At 41.9% G+C, this 18,642-nt stretch overlaps 1 protein-coding gene across 3 annotated transcripts in view; it reads left to right on the top strand.

Annotated features, from left to right (window-relative positions):
* HNRNPM (heterogeneous nuclear ribonucleoprotein M) overlaps positions 1–18,642 on the top strand; it is a 37,597-nt gene that overhangs the window by 9,771 nt on the left and 9,184 nt on the right. For 2 of the 3 annotated variants that reach the window (XM_029050287.2, XM_029050286.2), the window contains exons 3-13: positions 6,438–6,490; positions 7,388–7,395; positions 7,472–7,565; positions 8,661–8,852; positions 9,965–10,118; positions 11,608–11,657; positions 12,021–12,081; positions 14,835–14,936; positions 16,597–16,641; positions 17,285–17,362; positions 18,511–18,609. In XM_029050287.2, the coding sequence (XP_028906120.1) occupies positions 6,438–6,490; positions 7,388–7,395; positions 7,472–7,565; positions 8,661–8,852; positions 9,965–10,118; positions 11,608–11,657; positions 12,021–12,081; positions 14,835–14,936; positions 16,597–16,641; positions 17,285–17,362; positions 18,511–18,609 (936 nt within the window). The remainder of the gene's footprint in view (positions 1–6,437; positions 6,491–7,387; positions 7,396–7,471; positions 7,566–8,660; positions 8,853–9,964; positions 10,119–11,607; positions 11,658–12,020; positions 12,082–14,834; positions 14,937–16,596; positions 16,642–17,284; positions 17,363–18,510; positions 18,610–18,642) is intronic. The other variant, XM_029050288.2, reaches the window with a different exon arrangement.

Raw genomic sequence — 18,642 nt, 5'->3', positions numbered from 1 at the left:
CAGTTCACCTCAATTTGCCATTTTCCAACAGTTCTCAAGTTAAGGAGATATGAGCCTGGTAGTTACTCAGATCTCTCCAAACTGGTTCTCATATTCCCCTGGCATGTCACTCTGAAGAGTGATGCCTCGATTCAGTCATTTCAGTGTATGTATTCTGGTGGTGAAATTTTAGGATTACCGGTGTGCAGTAAATTAAAAATTTTTAATGGACCGTAAGTTGTCTTTGTTTACAGCTCCCCTGTCTTGGTTAATGAATTCACTGTTGAGTTAAATGATCAGTGGTGGTGGGCTGCTGGTGCTAAGTGCTCACAGTAGTTGGCTTAAGTACAGTTGATACCAATACTTGTCTGTTGGTTAAAAGGGTTCATAAGAAAGGGATGTGTGTTTGTTTTGTTTTTTATGATATGCCAACTTTCAGTGTATGACTTCTACAAGGGAAAAACCTGAATACAAAGTAGACATTTAAAAATAAACAAGCACTTAACATGTTTATCTCCCAAATGATTCTTAATTAAAGGCAGTCTGTTTCATTTCTGTATCAGGCTTCCCTCCTCTTCTTTGAATGCCATGAATCTTCAGTGATAATATATAGTTGATTTCCTTGAAATACTTGTCTTTATTGCTATGAACCACCTTTGATTGAGAATTCATAGTTTAAGACTACAGATCCTAAAAGAACTTGACAAGCAACACTATCAAGTTAGAAGACTGTGTTGCTACAATAGTGCAATTTCCAAAAGCTGTTGGCTTTTTTGGATGCCAACTGCAGCATGCTAAAGTGCATTTAAAGATCAGATTTAACTTGGAGAGAACAAAAGTGCATTTGGTCATTTGAGAATTTTTATGCAAAAGTAATGTCTCCAGGGTCGAATGACCTATTTCCAAGTGATAACCAGACATTAAATGTTGCTACAAGCTGTAACAATTACAGATTTCTTATAAAATTCCTGTCTGAAATCTCTGCTCCCTTGAACTGTTCATTCAGTTCTGAACTGGTATAAAACTAACAATTGCCCTGTAGTGTGATGCAACGTTTTAAGATATCGGTATCCTATATAAATTGTTGTTTTATAAATTAAACCATGTTAGTATGACTTTGCTCTTTCCTTAAAACATTTGTAATTTAACAATGCACAAAACTTTTCCTGTTCCTCCTAAGTACCATTGTCAAAGAAATACACCTGATACTTCAAAAGATTAAATAAATGACTACTAGTCCTGACATCATTTCTCTTGAGCCCTTTGACCTGTCAGTGCTAATATACATGGCCACACTACATGGTTTGGGTTTTTTTTTTAATCACCTGGTACTATATTTCCCTAGTTACCTTTCAGCACTTAAAATATTCTAGAAAAAGTCTTTTAAAAATATCTTGGAAACCTAGCATGCTAAACTGAGATTGTTTTAAATTGGGTTCTGAGATGTCTTCCACCGTATCTGAACTTGTTAAGCTGTATTTTGAGAAGTTTTTGGTAAATTTCATAGTCTCCAGCTGCTGGTAGCCATACTGATGAAAAGGAGTGGCACACTTTGCATAGGGCTTGCGAGAATTAGATTACCAAGCCGATTTTGGTCATATTGAAATTCAGATTTGAGTAATCTGAATATGCTGTTTAGAGGTACTGCATACTTTTCTTGAGGTAGGAAGCACATCTAATTTGGATTAAGCCGGAGTGGCATAAGGTTGGGTGATGGGCAACTTAAATTTAATAATCCATTTGAGTGTTGTTTGTAAACAGAAACTGGCATAAAATAATATTGTGAGTCGAGTGCTTAAATACTTGCAAATTCTGGCCAATGGGGAAACTGGGGTCCAGTGGACAAATTTAGATCAACACAGATGATGCGCTTTTGCCTTATTTAAATCCTGCTGCGCATATTCTGTTTCTCTTCAGGAGCTGTACTATTTCCAGGGGGAAAAAAATCCACCACGTTATATGGATTCTGTTCATTGAAATGGCCCATACCACCACTCTTCCCTTTCTTTTCCCTTCTCCCAGTTTCAGCTAGCCAGTAGAAAGCAAAGCAAACCCCCGTCCATGGGAGAAAGATGTTTGTCCTAGTTGTCAAGAGGGGATAATAGCCTTGCCCGATGATAAGGTGACAGGAGCTGGCTGGGATCAAAGCCTCTTTATTGACACACAAGCTGCATTCAGTCCAAAACCTTAAATACTGTACAAATAGTTTCCCTTATCACCTGGCTTTGGGTCTATGTTTTTGTGAAACTGTCAAAGTAGTTCTGGAAAAGTGGGAGGCACTGGATGAGATAGTGGTAGGAGATCCACAGGGGCCCAGTCACCAGGAGATTTTTTGCCAGGTGGGGAGCTAGTGTGCTTTGATTTTTATTGCAGCCCTTCTGTTAAACAATGTCCAGTACCAGGAGCAGCAGTGTTTCCCAATCTAACTTGGGTAGGGATGCACCTTGTTTCTGAATGCCATCGTTATTTAATTGTACTCTGTGCTTGAGAGAGATTTACCAAATGCAGTAGTGCACCAATGTAGTCATGATAAAAAATAAAAAAATGGTGTGGAATAATCACAATATATTGAGTTTCTGTGGCACTCTTTTTCCAAGGCACTTTGACAATTATCTCATTTTACTCACACCACATTTTTGTGAGACCGGTATTTATCAAGTGCCTGTTCTGTCTTCGTATTGGAAGAAGACTACCTAGTGATGATGAAATTCACCTATGAGGGTGTATGTTGCTGAAAAGGCAATCTTGGGACCCGTAGTTCTGGCCATATTATGAACACTAAAAGGCTTTTCCTTGTTACGTTTATGTTTGTGTTGCCTGGTGCTATTTTATCATTTGCCTCTTCTCTCATTCCTACTGGGTACAGGATACAGAAAAATTCCAGAAATGAATATGTGGCCCAATGGAAAGGTCATGGGCCTGGGAGTCAGGAGATCAACGTTTGAGTCACTTCTGGGGTTGTTTCCTCAGCTGTAAAACAGGATAATAGATTGTGAACCCCTTGTGGGACAGGGGACTGTGATCTCATAAACAGAGCTTAGGCTATAATTAGTGTTAATAAATATATAACAGCACATGAGATATGGTCCTCAGAAGGGCTTAAACTATAATGGGGGAAGCAGGCAGTCATAAAATTAAATACACTATCTGTAAAGAACCAACTGCCAAACAGCTACCCTTCTGTTTTGCTCCTAGTACTTGCATACTCTCCCTGTTTGGATGTGTGAATTGGACTTGTTGCTTCCTCTGGCCCATCTGTGATCTCAGTATTCTCCATATTTGGTTCTGTTAAAATCCCCTCAGAACTCTAAATTTTGTGACTTGCTGTTAAGTAACTTCATGAGCCTTTGCAGTGGGGTTTTGGTGGTCTCTGTGCGAAAATCCACCGCTGTGTATCTTTATGGTTTCCCTGGTCTTTATCACTGATCTTAAAATGTCTTCCTTGCTTCTACTTGAGCCCCATTGCTGAGAAACACTCAGCTGAATATTTGTGGGATTAAATTTATCTATTGAAAATAAATACCTTTGGCCACCGTGACTGCTGTTTTAATCAATGGTATTTATTGAGCTCTTACTATGTGCAGAGCACTATTGGGAGAGTACAGTGCAACAATTAGCAGACATGATCCCTGTCCACAAGCTTACAGTCTTAGAGGGGGAGAATCATCTTCTAAATTGGGGGTGGTGGTGGTTTATAAGTAGATGATAGAGCAGTCCCACAAATCCTGTGATTGGTTCCTTTAGTCGTTCCTAGCAGATAGATCAAATAGATTTCAAACTCTGCTGAGCTCTGAGCTCTGGCCAGAGCTTTGGTGAGGGAGAGGAATTCAGGAAGCATTTTTTATATTGATGCAGCATGGCCTAGTGGAAAGAGCATGGGTCTGGAAGTCAAAGGACCTGGATTCTAAGCCCAGCTCTTGTCAGCTGCTTACTGTCACCTTGGGAAATCACTTAACATTTTTATGCCTCAGTTTCCTCAAATGTAAAATGAGGATTCATTACCTGTTCTCCCTCCAATTTAGACTGTGAGCTCCATGTGGGACAAGAACTGTGCAACCCGATTAACTTGTGTACCTTAGTGCTTAGAATGGTGCTTGACACAGGGCTTAACAAATACCACAATTATTGTATGGGTAGATCTCTGTGAGATTGGATTTATAATTTAAAAGTCTTTAATTCACCATTACGTAGGTCAACTTCTGTTCTTTAATTTTGCCTTAAAGTTACTTTGTTAGTTCGCACACAAGCTATCAGCTGCTCCAATAAAGTATTAGGTTCCTATTAAGCTTTAGAACAATTGCTGTTAGATAACAGTGCCAAGTTAAGGTTCTTAGGCTGAAATATGGCTCCCTTCAGGAGGATGTAGTAATTGTACTAGAAAAAGAAATTCACTTTAAAATGTAAACTGTTTATTGCTTCTTCCATTCTAAGACTTTTTCTTTTAAGCAGGATGGTGGAGTTTTTCTTAAAGCTTCATCACAGATATGTCATTGGGATGGAATAGAGAAACATTTCAGGTAGTCTGGTGTGGTTTTTTTTTTAATCAGGTGGAAAAAAAAAGTTGTTTAAGTCAGTTGTTCAATATGGATTTAGTTTAAATGGTTATGGTCATGGCAGAAAGTTTGGTTGGATAGATTCGTTTTTGGTTTCTACATAGCAATCACAGCTGTACCTCAGAAGGTCTGTATGGACACAGATGAGTAACTTTTCAAATGCACTAGCATTTGAATGGTGGCAGTAGGGCAGTGTGATTAACCTCTTCTCTAAGGCTATTGGGAACTATGTTTTTGTGTAATAAACATGGGATTTGTCTTTGTCTGACACAACTTTGCTGTTTGGTCAAAGCACAGGGATGGTAGTCCTAATGGCTGCTGCTGTTGAAATGAATGGCATTTTAAGAAAAAATGATTGTAAGTGGCTAAGCACAGTGTATTGTAATTTTGTTATTTGTAAACCAGAGGCACCTAAACTTAATGAGCCATCCGTGGGCTAACTAAATCCTAGATCTTGGTCACTTACACAAGGCCATTTAAAAATTGATTATTCAAACAGGTGCACATTTTTTTTTTTTTGGCCAAGTCCATCTACTTTTGGAACCGTTTGCCTGTAATTTTTCATCTGTTCTATAATAGTGGCTGGAGAGCAGAGGTAGAATAACATCTTAGGTGTTAAAATGCTCTGATTTACCTGGCTCTCTTGGTCTCATATATATGCAGATGTTGAGCATTCAATTAAAATAACAGAAACATGTCACAACGCTTTTTCCAAGTTTTTAGTATCCTTTTCCTTGATACCTGAGTTACCCTAATTGTCGTGTCAAAACTTAAAATAAATGCTCCTTAACAATCTTTAATTAAAAATTTCAAGTGAATTGCTTGTGATGGCCTCTTGGAATGGGTTGATTGCCCTCGTGTCTGGATGCATGTATAAACCTTGACATTCAAACCGAGGGGGACCCCTTTAACTCTGTTTAAACGGATCCTTGTTTAGAATTTATCTAGGAATAGAAATTGTTGGTTTAAACATAGACTACATGATCTAAGTAGTAGCAAAATCTACAGTAGCTAGATCTTTAAAATTTTCTGTATGCCATCTTCAAACTCAGCAGCCATTTTGGTAGTGTTCTTGGTGGTAAACAATCTGGTTTTGGTGGTCATGAACTGGCAATCCAAATCTTGAGGAAAAACTGTGGATTAAACTTCTTGAAATCTATTTTATTCTAGTTTTGCCCTTTGTATAGATCAAATCTCCAAGATTGAAAATAGCTGTTTTTAGATGAAATTTGGAAAAATGATGCAGTTAAATTTCCTGCAATCTTTAGGGAGTTATTGATGGGGGAAGCAGTCGGAGCAAATACCTGCTCATTGCAGGGAAGCCAGAGGCTTCAGGTTTTTGAGATCTCTAGTAGAAAACCAATCAGATCCAGTTTGCTGGTGTAAAATACGAAGCTAGAACTGGGTGTCTATTTGGATTTTTTAGGATACATTCATATGTATCTATAATATCATCTTGGTCTTTTAATCCTTAAGTTGATGTATTCCAAAATTTCACCTATCTTTCCATTTAAAGTGTCATCCATGGAACTGTTTTCCTCTGTTCTTCCTGACCTCCCCCCTAAATCTAACCCTACAGACTTATTTCCCATAGATTTGGATTGCCTCTAGTCATGAATGAGTACTCCAGACAGGAAATAGATATCATGGAAGTCTGTGGAAAGAGCTTGCTTGTGGTGGGAGGCAAACCAAGGACATACTGTTAACTAGTTTTTTTTTTTTTTTTACCTACCTTTACTGCACACCTGTAATGCTTAGCTTGGTGGTTTAGAGCACATGGAGTGTTTCTGGGCTTTCTTATAAGGCAGAGGCTCCATACAAGGTTGTTGATGACTGTTCTAAATTCCCATTGTTTTCTTGGCTTTTCTCCCTTGGTATATGTATCGTCTGGAATCTGATTTGTAGTTGGTGAGGTAACATACGTGGAGCTCTTAATGGACGCTGAAGGAAAGTCAAGGGTAAGTGTTTGAGAGCATTTCTTCTGTGGATTTACTACATGACCAATGTAACTATATGGTAGTGTGGAATCGAATGAATTCAGGAAGGTAGTAAGTAGTTATGTTACAGTAGACAATGATTGATACTGACCAACCTTTGAGGGGAATGGGGGGGAAATGTGTAAATGGGGTTCCCTGTTTTCCCAATGGGTTTTCCAGTGGGTGTTTTTGGTGTCCTGTTCGGATACTCAATTTTGGAAATTAGAGCCCAAGAGCAGCATTGCTTCTGACTTCGTTAACAGAGGAGTTGGCTGTGTGTGAATTACGCATGGAACTTCAGTGGAGATAAAACGTTAAACAGGTGTTCTTGTTCTAGAAAATGTTACTTGTAGTTGTTTGCTGAATGTGTAAGTTCAGTGTGAAAGTTTCTGAAAAGTTGCCCTTGTGCCAGCATAAAGTGTAAACAAAACTGCCTATTTCAAGCTTTCAAGTTTTTTAGATTTGAAACAGACCTAAAACTCTGAGTGCAATAGACTGGCTTAGCATAATTAGGATGATGAGTTTGCTTAATGTATTGCTGGGGTATGGATTTGGAATGAGAACAAGGATTTGCTTGCAGAGGGGCGCAGATCTAAAGTTTGTGGAGTTTTCTTGGAGAAACCTGAATTTAGGTCTGAATCACAACTTCAGAAACTTCATAATGCATAGGTGATCAGATTTTTATGGAGTCGAGCTTTTAGTAAGGAAAGGTAGGAAAGACCTTGTATTTCTTCGGTCAACTTTCCTTTGAGAGCATTAAATATGAAACTACCCAAAACCCATTTATTTAAGTTAAAATTTGGTACTTGGTTCTTTATACTTATGTTTTTTCTTTTTCTTTCTCCTTGCTCATCTAACTTGTCCTGGCTTCTTCAAAAGGGATGCGCGTAAGTATCCTTAAATTATTTAGTGGGGTGTCTAAGTCTCAAGACTCCTTTTACTTATTTCCTTTTGGTCTTGTAGGGTGGTTGAGTTCAAGATGGAAGAGAGCATGAAAAAGGCTGCTGAAGTGTTGAACAAGCATAGTCTGAGTGGAAGACCGTTGAAAGTCAAAGAAGTAAGATTTGTAGCATTGCACCCAGTTCTCTTGTAATGCCGGGGCTGCAGCACGAGTCCCTTAACCGTGTTGTAGCCGAACCACAGAGTGAAACCTCGCACTATGGCAGAACTGGGTGTATTTGGCTTGGGTCTTGGAGGTAATGATAATGAATACTTGACGTATGTGAGTACTTACTTTTATCGAACATTGGGATAGAGGCAAGATGATCATTTGGGATTTTAATCGTGCGCTTCACAAGATAACCTCCGGGTGGAAGTACAGAATACATCAATTAGGTAGGAAGCATAAGTGAAGCAATGACTAGATTTCTGTTCCTCAGAAGAGTATAGTGGGATCAGGTAGGACTAGGTTCACACACCTCCCTAGTCGTTCTACAGCTCCTCGCTGCCTGCTTTTTTTGGTGGTTTGAATAGTGGCTAGGGTGCTGTTAACCCTGGACTTCACTTCAGGGGTGTGCTGCTTCAGGGGTGTAGTCATTCTGCACATGCCAACCTGATAACCAACATGTCTACCCAGCGTTTAGCTCAAGCTAATCTCTTAAATGCCCTAATTAATAAAATGCATACCATTTTTGATCTACCCCTTCCAGGAGGCTAGACCCATTTTTCATGTCCATATGGGGCCCAAAAAAACCAAACCACACGAAAACAAAAAGCTTCCTTATGGCTACTTCAGTCAGTAAGCGGTATTATTGAGCACGTACTGTTTGCGTAGCACTGACCTAAGCACTTGGAAGAGTATAATACAAGAGAGTTAGTAAACACATTCCCTGCCCACAATGAGCTTGTACTCTAGAGGAGTAGACAGACGTTAATAATGATAATAATGAAGTTGGTTGATTTAATATAAATCAATAGTGTCAGACAATTCCCCCACCCCCCAATAGCTGAGTATTTTAGGCTGACTACATGGCTTTGGTAATTTTGGTGGGTGGAGGGGGAGGAGGTGCTGTAGAAATGCCTCTTCTCTTCTCCCCCCCCTACTTTAAAGCTAGAAAGAATTAGTGAAACTAGAGTGTTTTGAAAACACATGATTGTGGTGTTACTGATGTGGAAATGTTTGAAAGATGCATATGAATGTTATTACTTATAGGATCCTGATGGTGAGCATGCCAGGAGAGCAATGCAAAAGGTGATGGCAACAACTGGTGGGATGGGAATGGGACCTGGTGGCCCTGGAATGATTAATATCCCACCAAGTATCCTAAACAATCCTAACATCCCAAATGAGATTATCCATGCATTGCAGGCTGGAAGACTTGGAAGTACAGTGTTTGTAGCAAATGTAAGTAAATAAATCGCATTTTTTTTTCCTTTGCAAAATTGAATGTTACCATACCTTTGTTCCTGATAAATAGTCATTGGTTCATAGAGACAAGGAAGATCCTGATTGGGATGTTTTGTATAGAAGCAGCGTGGCTTAGTGGAAAGAGTGGGGTCCTGGGCATCAGAGGGCCTGGGCTGTAATTCCATCTCCATCACTTGCTTGGTGGAGTGACCTCAGGCAAGTCGCTTTACTTCTCTGTGCCTCAGTTTTCCGCATCTGTCAAATGGGGCTTCATTACCTATTCTCCCTTCCCCCTTAGACTGGGAGCCCCGAGTGGGACAGGAACTGTGTCCAACCTAATTCACTTGTATCTACCCAGTGCTTAGAGTGGTGCTTGCCACAGAGTAAGCACTTAACATACCACAGCTATTATTACCGTTATTAAAATGCATAAGTATTACCTATGGCCACTTGGCAGTGGTGATGTCTGGTTACGCCCCGCAACCCTGCTCTCAGCCTCATTCCTGCCTGAAGCCTGTAAAAATGGCTCCTACTGGTTCCTGGGCTTAGAACAGTGCTTGGCACATAGTAAGTGCTTAACAAATACCAACATTATTAATGGAACCTCACTCGTAGGCAAGGAGATGAGTAAGAGTACCATCTGGCGTCCTGTAATGTGGGGGTACTTTCTTGAACCTTGAATGCAGTACCCTGGGTCTGATGCGGTATTAAGTTGTGTGCAGTCACAAGTTATTGGAAGAATGTTCCCTAATTCCTCAGTCACGTGCTATACAAAGTGTGGAATTAAGAACACAAGTTACAGCAGGAGTTAGTATCCTAGGTTGGAAGTATGGTGGAAAGGAAAGGTGGCTTCCTTGATTTTCCCTTTGTGAATCTCTAACAACATTCCAAGTGCTTGTGTAAGGAAGTGTATCTATTCTTGAGTTAGTGTTGTATTCCAGTTAAGTATGGGGGATGTGCCTGCTAATTCTATTGCTTTGTATTCTCCCAAGCATTTAGTACAGTGCTGTGCACATAGCGCTCAATATAAGTATTAAAATTGTTACATAGGCTTTACAATGGGGGAACAAAATGGTTTATAACTTCCTCTCTTTCCTTCTCTTCTTCAGTTGGATTATAAGGTTGGTTGGAAGAAACTCAAAGAAGTATTTTGTATGGCTGGTGTTGTGGTTCGAGCTGATATTTTAGAAGATAAAGATGGCAAAAGCCGTGGAATTGGCACAGTTACATTTGAACAATCTATTGAAGCAGTTCAGGCTATATGTATCCTTTTTAAACTTTGTAATATCGAATCAGAGGTGGAAGGGACCAAAGATGGTCTCTTGGCAGTTGACTAGCTAAGACATCCAGGCAGTTGGTTGTCTATTCTTAAAAACTTTTGTGGGTAAAAACCTTCCAAGCCCTTTGATTGCGAGACCAGTGTTCTAATCATCACGTGATGTTAAAGCTCTTAAATCTGATTGAAACTAATGCAGGAGATGTTTCAATCTGTTACGTGTTTAGGCCTCCGTGTACGTGAAGAACAGTTGGTTGACAGCCTCGTAAAAAGACAGATTTCAGCTAGGGAGAAGCTGAAATGGGCAGCCTAAAAAACATCTCATTAGAGGCCCAGTTAAAGTGTGTGCAGGTGAAAAAAGGGCAGGTGAAATTTTGCTTAATTCCTTGGCATTGTGCTAGGTGGCCTTTTGAAAATGGAAATCTCACCTGAGTGGCGGGCGGGGGCATCTGGAAAGACAGGTCAGGTTGTAAACAGTCTCTTAGGCAGACCAAAATGGGAATTGGAAGAGCGATTTGCAAAGGGCACTGCAGTTTAATGGGTCTCCTCAAATGTATCAAAAGCTGGAAGCTGACAAAGGAATTACTGTGGTCACTTGATAATCTGGGGGTAAAAGCTGTACTCAGGCCTAGTGGGTCATGGCACATGCTCACAATACTAGACCTGTGCCCAGACTTTACTTGTGGAGCTGGAGGATGTCCAGTCATACCTTGCCTCTTTTGAATATTAGATTGGCACAGAACTGCTGTATTTTGACCCTTCACATGATCATTTTATTGATTGGAGTTTGATTCTAGCTTAAAATACCCCTGTGCCTGGTACCTGGAAGAACCCTCTCTGTATCTCAAAGATATATAAAGATACGGAAGTAGTGTGGCTTAGTGGAAAGATCACGGGCTTGGGAGTCAGGGGACATGGGTTCTAATTCTGGCTCCGCCACTTGTCTGCTGGGTGGCCTTGGGCAAGCCACTTAACTTCTCTGGGACTCAGTTACCTCATCTGTAAAATGGGGATTGAGACTAAGCCCCACGTGAGACAACTTGATTACCCCGTATCTACCCCAGCGCTTAGAGCAGTGCTTGGCACATAGCACTTAACAAATACCATAATTATTATTCTCATGATTAAGATAAAGGGATTTCTGAGGGTGGTGAGTTGTGTAAATTTGAAATTTTAGGTTTTTTCATTAGACTAGGGCCAGTTGGCTAGAGAGGAAAACAAAACTTTAACAGTTGACTGTCAAGTTGACCAGCCTACGGCTAATTTAAAGACCACCCCTTCACATGTGAAAAATCTTGACTCTCCTGACCATGAAAAGTGGCAAGACTTTGGGTAATGAACGTCTGCAATTTGCAGACGCGATCTTTAGAAAGCTCAGGCTGCTCGGAGGTTTCTGACCAAGAAAGTGGGTCTCGAGCAATACTTACGTCCTGTTACTGGAATTACTAGTAAATATTGCCTTTAACTAAGCACCAGCAATGTTTAATGGCCAGCTACTATTTGACAGACCAATGCATGTGAAGATGGTAAGTAAATTTTAAGATCTCTTATGAATGCTTGCCTAATAGCCCTACTAGATAGTGGGATGAAAGTAATCTTTGATTATTCAGTGATCATTTTAATTCAGAAGGAAAAAAAGAATTCCAGACAGGGGATTCCTCATTTGGTTAAGAGGCATTGGCTTGTGTCTTTAAGATATTGAACTGTAGGTTCCAAATGGAAGAGAAGGATGCCTTCCTTGCCTGCTGAGATTCTTGTAACTTGATTTTGAGATTTGGCTAAGCTTAAGAATGGTTAGCTTCTGTTAGCATTAGGGATGCCATTTGGGGTGAGCTGTTGCTCTTCTTTTAGCGGGGAAGAAATTGATGATAATGTTCTTAATCTTTCAGGATGAGAGAGCCTTACCGAAGGGAGACTTTTTCCCCCCAGAGCGGCCCCAGCAACTTCCTCGTAAGTGTCTATTTTAACCAAACATTAACTGTTTCATTTAAGTGATTGTAAGTAAATAAAGCTATGCCACCTTCAAATGAAGTAATAATTATACTACGATATGTCATTATAGTCCATATGGAGCCTCAGTTTGCTGGTGTAGGTGCCAGGGATCCTGTTATTCCCATGCCCTACACTGTGCAGTATTTATCTGCTTTCAAGTGCAGTGTTGACTCAAAATCTCTAAAACTCTTTGTGAGCTGGGACCAGGTCACAGACATCATCCCTCAGTGCCTCTTTTGGAGTACTACCAGTGAAAGCACTAGGGCTGCTAATAGCCAAATTTGAAACCGGAGACAGAGTGTGTTCTGTGGAGATTCCTTTCATCTGGGATTTCAGCTCCATTTTTTTGCTTTCAGTTTATGGTGCACAGACCCGTTAGGCCTATCTCTGACAGAGCACCCTGCTGGCCTTTTCATTGTCAGTCCTGAAATGCTTAGGCTTGCAAGTGCAGCCGCAGTTCGTTCGGTGGATTTTGTTTCTGCGTAGACATAAGTACTGCTCTGAAGAGTTCTATATTATAAGACATCCTGGACCTCTCACCTTATTAAAACCATCGCCCCTGCCCTCCTCCCTTCCTTAACTTCTATTTTTAACCACTCAATCTCCAATGGCTCCTTCCCCTCTGCCTTCAAACATGCCCACGTCTCCCCCATCCTAAAAAAACCCGCTCTTGACCCCACTTCCCCCTCCAGTTATCGCCCTATCTCCCTACTACCCTTCCTTTCCAAAATCCTAGAACGAGTCGTCTACAATCGCTGCTTAGAATTCCTTAACTCCCATTCTCTCCCGGACCCCCTCCAATCTGGCTTCCGTCCCCTCCACTCTACCGAGACTGCTCTCTCTAAGGTCACCCATGACCTCCTTCTTGCAAAATCCAATGGCTCCTACTCCATTCTGATCCTCCTTGACCTCTCTGCTGCCTTTGACACTGTCGACCATCCCCTCCTCCTCCATACCTTATCTCACCTTGGCTTCACGGACTCCGTCCTCTCCTGGTTCTCCTCTTACCTCTCTGGCCGGTCATTCTCGGTCTCCTTCGCTGGCACCTCCTCCCCCTCCCATCCTCTAACTGTTGGAGTTCCTCAAGGGTCAGTTCTTGGCCCTCTTCTGTTCTCCATTTACACTCACTCCCTCGGTGAACTCATCCGCTCTTACGGCTTTGACTACCATCTCTACGCAGATGACACGCAGATCTACATCTCCGCCCCTGTCCTCTCCCCCTCCCTTCGGGCTCGCATCTCCTCCTGCCTCCAGGACGTCTCCACCTGGATGTCGGCCCGCCACCTAAAACTCAACATGAGCAAGACTGAGCTCCTCATCTTCCCTCCCAAACCCGGTCCTCTCCCAGACTTCCCTATCACCGTGGATGGCACGACCATCCTTCCCGTCTCTCAGGCCCGCAATCTCGGTGTCATCCTTGACTTGTCTCTCTCGTTCACCCCACACATCCTATCCGTTACCAAGACCTGCCGGTTTCACCTTTACAATATCGCCAAGATCCGCCCTTTCCTCTCCACCCAAACAGCTACCTTACTGTTACGGGTTCTCGTTATATCCCGGCTAGACTACTGTGTCAGCCTTCTCTCTGATCTCCCTTCCTCCTCTCTCGCCCCGCTCTAGTCTATTCTTCACTCTGCTGCCTAGCTCATCTTCCTGCAGAAACGCTCTGGGCATGTCACTCCCCTTCTTAAACACCTCCAGTGGTTGCCTATCAACCTCCACTCCAAACAAAAACTCTTCACTCTAGGCTTCAAGGCTCTACATCACCTTGCCCCGTCCTACCTCTCCTTCCTTCTCTCTTTCTACTGCCCACCCCGCACGCTCCGCTCCTCTGCCGCCCACCTCCTCACCGTCCCTCCATCTCGCCTATCCCGCCGTCGACCCCTGGGCCACGTCCTCCCGCGGTCCTGGAACGCCCTCCCTCCTCACCTCCGCCAAACTGATTCTCTTTCCCTCTTCAAAACCTTACTTAAAACTCACCTCCTCCAAGAGGCCTTCCCAGACTGAGCTCCCCTTCTCCCTCTACTCCCTCTACCACCCCCCCTTCACCTCTCTGCAGCTTAACCCTCTTTTCCCCCCATTTCCCTGTGCTCCTCCCCCTCTCCCTTGCCATCCCCTCAGCACTGTACTCGTCAGCTTAACTGTATATATTTTCATTACCCTATTTATTTTGTTAATTTTGTTAATGAAATGTACATCGCCTTGATTCTATTTAGTTGCCATTGTTTTTACGAGATGTTCTTCCCCTTGACTCTTTTTATTGCCATTGTTCTCGTCTGTCCGTCTCCCCCGATTAGACTGTAAGCCCGTCAAACGGCAGGGACTGTCTCTATCTGTTGCCGACTTGTTCATTCCAAGCGCTTAGTACAGTGCTCTGCACATAGTAAGCGCTCACTAAATACTATTGAATGAATGAATTCGCATGTTTACATGGCAGCCTGCTTATTTTTTTTTAACCGGCTAGTGGGTTTCTCTCAGATACACACTTGAATTTTAAAAAGCACTTATTGCTGATTGTGACTGTGTGGCTGCCATTTTTGTGAGTGGTCTGTCTACACGGGATTGTAATATAAAAGGATGCTCTGCTGTGGTCTATGTGGCTCAGGGTAAGAGTTCTTCAAAATGGGAAAGGGAAGGAACTGCTTTAATCTCTGCAAAGTAAATGTGTCACTTTCTATGGAAATTTTACTATTTTTTCTTTTTCTTTCTAGATGGACTTGGTGGCATTGGCATGGGATTAGGACCAGGAGGACAGCCTATTGATGCTAATCACTTAAATAAAGGCATAGGAATGGGCAACATGGGACCTGCAGGTAAGCTGAATAGACCCATCACGCTTTAATACCTAAAGCCGATCAGCTGCCATCTTGAGAAAGGGGAGAACAAGCGTCAAGCAGTATGATCCACTCTATCCCAGAACATTGAGCTTTTGTCACAGCTGACTTGATTCTGAGTCTGCCACCTCTGAGAATGGAACAACCATCAGACTTTTAAAAAAAAAAGGCAACTTAAATCCAGTTAGGCATGAAAAGCTATTGGTTGTTTATTTTTCCTGTCTCTCCCTCCTCTTAATGAGTTTTGGCAGCAACTCCACTCCTCCATCCCTGTGCAAGAGTTGCGGAATGCTGCTGGAAGTCCCAGATACCCAGCTGACCTCATCCATCTCAAACTCATCCTCACCTGCTTTAATTCTGCCCTCTCCTCCACAACATTATTTTTCCTTTCTCCCCTGCCCCTTGCCTGCATCAGCTGTACCAGATGTTTAACTCCCTCCTCAAATCCCCTCTTGCCCCTAATGACCTGGCCACATACTTTATTGATAAAATTGAAACCATCTCCCCTGCTCCTCCTGCCCCCTCTTTAACTCTCCCATCTTTCAACATGGTGGGCCATCCCCTCCTCCTAGAAACATTATGCAACCTTGGCTTGATTGACAGTCTCCTGGTTCTCCTCTTCTCTCTGGCTGCTCCTTCTCAGTCTCCTTTTGAATGCTCTCCTCAGCCTCCCATGCTTTAATAGTGGGAGTCCCTCCGGGCTCAGTTCTGGGTCCCCTTCTATTCTCTAACTCTTATTTTGTTTTTATTTGGTATTTGTTAGCAAGCGCTGGGATAGATAGATGCTAATCAAGTTGAACAGTCCAACTGTGGCACTTGGATTGGTCCCCTTTAACCACTTGATATTAACCCCTCCCTCGGCACCTATGAATGTATCATAATTTATTTTTAATCTCTCTCCTCCCCCGTGGCTACCCCCCCAAGACTAAGCTTATTGTGGGCAGGGTCTGTGTCTAACAACTCTGTATTGTACTCTCCAAATGCTTAGTACAGTGCCCTGGACACAGTAAGCACTCAAGAAATACCATGGGTTGATTGAAATGAGTGGGGCTTGGGGCTGCTGGTTTGGAAGGATGGTCCAGACTGGTGCCGGTGGTATGACTACCTCCCTGCCCAATTTTCTTCCAGCTAGGCTTCTTTATACAACTCAAGCCCTGCCATCCATTCCATCGAACAATAAGCACCTGGAAACATTCAAGGGCTATGTTAGTTCCTGTCTAAATATTAATTTTTACAAACTCGCAATTCAGAAATTTCGAGTAGTCTGGTAGGTAGTAGGTAGTCTGGTGTAGTATGGCTTTTTTTGGTGGGTTTTGTTTTTATTTGGGGGTGGGGTGGCAAGAACAGTTGCCTTTGAGTCAGCAGTACAATTTCAATTCATATCCAAATATGCTTTGCATGAGCTCCATAGGAACTTTATTAATCTGATGTTAAAGCTGCAATTTTCACAATTTCTGTGGAGGGGGAGTGTTGATTCATTCTCTGATAATAAAGTGCAGTTTTCTTTAAAAATGCTTTTCTTCCCACTTAGTGAAGGGATCTGATTTTTTTCAAAATCAGGATTTGGGGTTTTGATTAGTATCAATGCCCTGCTGTGAAATAGCTGCAGCTTTCATTAACTTCTTTCTCTCTCTTTAAGGAATGGGAATGGAAGGCATGGGATTTGGAATAAATAAAATGGGAGGTAAGAAATTAAACCACTTAGTTGTTGTTTTTGTTTGGTCCTCTTTTCCTCATCCCTAGGCCACCCCTAGTTTTTATTATTATTATTAAAAAAAAGAAACTTGAATCTAGAAGCAGTCTTTTTCTCTTGCAGGCTGCCATGTAAACATGCGTATTCATTCATTAATTATTATAACCTAATAATTAGGTTCTGCCCTTCCCTGTGGTAGCACACAGGCTTAGTTTGGGGGTTTGAGGTGTTTTTTGTTGTTGGCTTTTTTTTTTTTTTGAAAGGACTCCATTCCAAGCATGCTTTCCTTTAAAGCCTTCAGCATATTGGAGCATACACATTCTCTTCCCGCCCACCCCCCCATAAAAAAATGCCTGTAGGACACATCCTGAACATGTATTGATCTTCTTCCAAGTTAAAAAGCAAAGCACTTAAGGTGAATACCAGCAGCTACCAGTTTAGTTGCTGTAGTCTCAATTCAGGGTTGCCGACTTACTGACTTTCCATAAACAATGTATCAACATGATGTTTGGACCCAAAGGTTTTTAGGTGCTGTCTAAAAATTAACTCCTTCAGAAACATATTGTCTGAGACTTAAACTTCTGAAAAGAGTGGTTTTGCTAGAAATTGAGACTAAAGGTGTAATTTATTTCAGGCATGGAAGGACCTTTTGGAGGAGGCATGGACAACATGGGTCGTTTTGGATCTGGAATGAACATGGGCAGAATGACTGGTGAGACCCTAGTCACTGATACTTATGCTGTGGTCTGATAGGAGTTTGAATTTAGGACAGCACAAAGAAATATTTCCCAAACTTGTAAAATAAAGTTCCACTTTGTACCATCAAGCTGCAAAAGATGCTAATAATAAACCCAGAACTAGGGCTTTCACATAAAAATAGCCTTCATAAAACCATAGTTTTACTAACTATAAAAATGAGGCATGTACTTAAGCTAATAAGTAAAACCAAAGAAAAGAATGATTTTTGTCTTCAAATATACAAAGCCAGTGTTTAATTTGAATTGTTCCAAAAGACCGTTTTAAGTTGCATGTTCCCTCAGTAACCACAATGACATATTTTTGTTTTGGATATGAGGATCAGCAGCCTAAAGGCTCCAAATGCCATAAATGAAATTTTTTGCACTATGTGCTAAGCTCTGTACTAAGTGCTGGGGTAGATAAAAGATAATCAGATACTCTTGTATTCATAAGATGATAGCGGGGAGAAATAATTTGAAGTAGTGGCTAGCAGGACCAAAGGCAGCAGCGTTTTCACTCGTTGTAGGAGCAAACAATGGTATTTGAGTGCTTACTGTGTGCTGAGCACTCTACTTAGCACTTGGGAGAGTACTCCATAAAAGTTGGGAGATCTGTTTCGTGCCCTCACCAAGATTGGAGGGAAGGGCTTGTCCTTCACTTCCAACTTCTCATGGGTGGGTAGCTCTTCCTGTTCTTTAACTCTCTCCCATGTTAGACATGAGGTGGAAATAAACTTTGTGCTTTTGGTTCACCTCTGTGAAGAGAGAAAAGGAAAGTTACGAGTTGGACCACTGGGAGAAGGGGAGGAGGAAAAGGTGGCAGGACTGGGGGGATTCTACTCTCGTTCTCCCTTGCCTGTCCTCCTTGTCCACCTGTAGCTCCTTGCCCCTGGGTTGTCAGAACCAAGATGAAATTCCCCAGGTGAACGTGGCTGGCCCAGCTACCTGCCTGCACCTTGCCAGCCTGTGGATAAACCACAATGGTATGGTCACCAGTATGAGAAGAGGCTTGGCAGTTGGACTAAATAACTTGGCAGTAGTCTGTTCTTTTTGGGGGAGTGAGGGGCTGTACAAGCACAATCTGGTGGTCAACGCCTAAGGTATTATTTATTTCTTTCTACAGAGATGGATCGTGGAATGGGTGGAGGATTTGACAGAGACTTTGCTAGAAATGAAATGGGAATGTCTCGTGGTTTTGGCGAACCCCTGGGCAGGGGAATGGGTAAGATGACACAACAAGGTTTACCTATTATAT

Source organism: Ornithorhynchus anatinus, chromosome X1 (genome assembly GCF_004115215.2).
Source record: "Ornithorhynchus anatinus isolate Pmale09 chromosome X1, mOrnAna1.pri.v4, whole genome shotgun sequence".
Lineage (NCBI taxonomy): Eukaryota > Metazoa > Chordata > Mammalia > Monotremata > Ornithorhynchidae > Ornithorhynchus > Ornithorhynchus anatinus.
This window is presented reverse-complemented; position numbering and strand designations above follow the sequence as displayed.